This window comes from Phanerochaete carnosa (assembly GCF_000300595.1).
Source record: "Phanerochaete carnosa HHB-10118-sp unplaced genomic scaffold PHACAscaffold_720, whole genome shotgun sequence".
Classification (NCBI taxonomy): Eukaryota; Fungi; Basidiomycota; class Agaricomycetes; order Polyporales; family Phanerochaetaceae; genus Phanerochaete; species Phanerochaete carnosa.
In genome coordinates this window covers 1-2,629 of record NW_006768347.1, presented here as the reverse complement: position 1 = coordinate 2,629, position 2,629 = coordinate 1, and the positions used below count along the sequence as shown (strand labels likewise).

General features: G+C 53.6%; 2 protein-coding genes across 2 annotated transcripts; one reads left to right on the top strand and one right to left on the bottom strand.

Moving 5' to 3' along the window:
• Positions 1-8: 8 nt before the first annotated feature.
• Positions 9-840, bottom strand: PHACADRAFT_202966 (uncharacterized protein; the record flags this gene model as incomplete). Its single annotated transcript, XM_007403068.1, has 2 exons — positions 9-172; positions 588-840. Coding segments are annotated over 2 exons (417 nt in total), but the record flags the coding sequence as incomplete, so codon positions are not given.
• A 768-nt stretch (positions 841-1,608) lies between these two features.
• PHACADRAFT_155185 (uncharacterized protein) lies at positions 1,609-2,540 on the top strand (the record flags this gene model as incomplete). The annotated part of the gene is made up of 5 exons (XM_007403067.1): positions 1,609-1,640; positions 1,689-1,813; positions 1,860-2,036; positions 2,094-2,258; positions 2,313-2,540. Exons 2-5 carry the CDS (start codon positions 1,709-1,711, stop codon positions 2,538-2,540), a joined length of 675 nt encoding a protein of 224 aa, XP_007403129.1. The 5' UTR covers positions 1,609-1,640; positions 1,689-1,708.
• Positions 2,541-2,629: the final 89 nt, after the last annotated feature.

Below are 2,629 nucleotides of genomic sequence, written 5' to 3'. Positions count from 1 at the left end.
CCGACGACGATCTGGATGCCGACAATGATGATCTGGATGCCGACAATGATGATCTGGATGCCGACGACGAGCTGGCTGCCGACGACGAGCTGGCTGCCGACGGTGATCTGGTTGCCTATGCGGCCCCTACCCATCGATTTGCCGAGATGTTGGCGGCCCGTCTGCATGGTACCTGCCCAACCGATGTTCGACAGGTCAAGGTTGCATAAGTTACTCCCATCGTCTTTCCTTGCAGACTTCGATACCTTGGGTTTACTTGTACATTATCTTCACTTGTTGTGGTAGTGCCTGAAGGAAGTAGTTCCTATCGGAGCGTGTGACGCACTGTATCAACGAGGTACACTGGTAATATAAGAACCAATGGAGATTTACATTTCAAACATATCCTCTATACTGATACCATTAATCTTTATCGCTCCGTCTCCTGCGACTGAGGGTGCCCCTATCAGCCCTTCTCGTTTCTGTCAGTGGTTTATCACGGCCTGCCCGTCGGCATGGACAGGCGCATCATACGCTAGGATGTCGTGCGACCAATGTAGCCGCTTAGGTCAATATTCGCGCATGCCAAGGTCTCGTGCGGGACTTACGTTTGTAGTACTGAAGATCGACGATGTTAATGAGACTAAGCACGAACACGCACACCCTCGTGAGAGTATGGACATTGTCAAAATCATAGTAGCCATGAGTTTCCCTGAGCTCCTTGGTCAGGCAGTAGGACAGCACATAAGACTTACTCTGCACCTTCATCTCCATGCCACCTGCGACATCCTGATTCTCTTCTCCGATACACTTGTCTTTCTCGGGAGTGGTGCCGGGAGCGCCCTCGTTGGCAGCCTCCATCGTATCTGCCTTCGGCCCCGTCAAAGTCGAGCCCAGGCAAGCTGTTCGCTAGCACCTGCAAGTGCCTGGCCAGCATCTTCCGCGCCAGCCCGGACCAGGCCTTTGGTCGCCATCGATAGCAGCATAGACAGAGGTGACACGTAGAAGAAAAAGTTTCGGCGATCTCGGTACCCCTTCATCGGTTGCAGTGCGCGCTGCTCGATCTGGAAAGGGCAGACACGCGCGCGCGCCGGCGGGCGCGACGCGGTCGAGGGTGCCACAAGTGCAGCCGGGACGTCTGGCACTCCCCCGCGTTGCCCGTTCGGGCAGGTGCATCTGCCTTGCGAGGCGGCATGACCAGATGAGGGGCGCGGCAATTGCGAATTTAGGTGGTGCTGCCGGCGACGAGAATCGTCTGTGCCCCTGTCCTTAAAAGTCAGGTGGCATAGGCAGACGTCTGCTCCCGCCTAGGCCAGCTCAGCTTCCTGCTATTTCTCAGCTCGATTCCACAATGGCAACGTCGTATGAGCCACAGCCCCTTCCTAGCGACTTCACCCACCAGTCGCCAACCATCGTCAGAGCAATGAATAAATGTAGACAAGCGGAAGCAATCATCATGCACGACCTGGAGAATAACACCGCTAGCGCAGCCTTTGTGCTGGAGAAGAAGCTCGTCAACGTGCGAATATTAGGGCACCTCCTGATCGTTGGGCCCACCAGTGCTGCTCAAGATTACATCGCCCAAATGATCAACTCTTGTCAAGACGAGCAAGCACTTGTCGAACTGGGCGAATTCTACGACAAATACTTGATCCGCGCTTGTAAGTCTTACCCAACTGCCGTCAGAGCCATCTTCTCATCCTCCGTAGTCGCTACATACAGCATTGACATGGACCCTTCGCCTCTTCATCTCTATCGGGACATATATGCTATTACCGAAGGTTCAAGCTTGCGGCAGCCAATGGACCAGAGTCGTTACCGGGCGAAGTCCCTTGTGGGTTCCACCATTACAAAGCAAACCACTCTCTCATTCTTGTTAGGCCCTTATGCGCGACAACTATCGCTGCATGTTGACCGGTCGAATTGATATCATGGCCGCGCTCCACGTGGAGGCACTGAGCCGCGAATTGAACGACGACAGAACTCAGCTTGAGGCAACGCGCTGCGCATATATATTCCCCGAATTTCTCGCTGCTGATGCTGACAGTGATGCGGAGGTATGTAGAGTTTGGAACATCGCAATATTCATTTTGGTCTGATTCCTGTCTCCTCAGCGTCAGGACATAGCCAAAGTATGGGACGTCATCAAGGGTTTCGGCTACTCCAAGATTCAGGGAGAGCTGAAGGGCCTTCAAGTCCATTCCCTGCGCAACATACTCACTCTGGAGGTCACCATGCACTCGCTCTTTGAGGATCCCAAGCTATGGTTCGTCCCGACTGTGAGTAGTTGAAGCCATTCGCCGTCGAAGGCTTCCTTACCAGCGTCTCATCAGGAGACACCGAATCGCTATGTTGTCGAGGCATCGATGCCTGGACTTTTCGAGTGCGGAATGATTCCGCGCACCATCGAGTTCAAGACCACTGAGTCTGACCTCGAGTTGCCGTCTGGGGAGTATTTAAACATTCACGCCACTTGTTGTCGGGTATACCATTTGTCAGGTGCTGCGGAGTACTTTGACAAGCTGTATGACAATGATGATCTGGCTGTGGACGAGGAATAGGCCACCTGTGCAGACCCGAATTCGCCGAGGGTGTTATGACAGAGGGTTCTTTGCAAGCCTGAAGCTTGTCTGATCGCCTTATCTGCAGA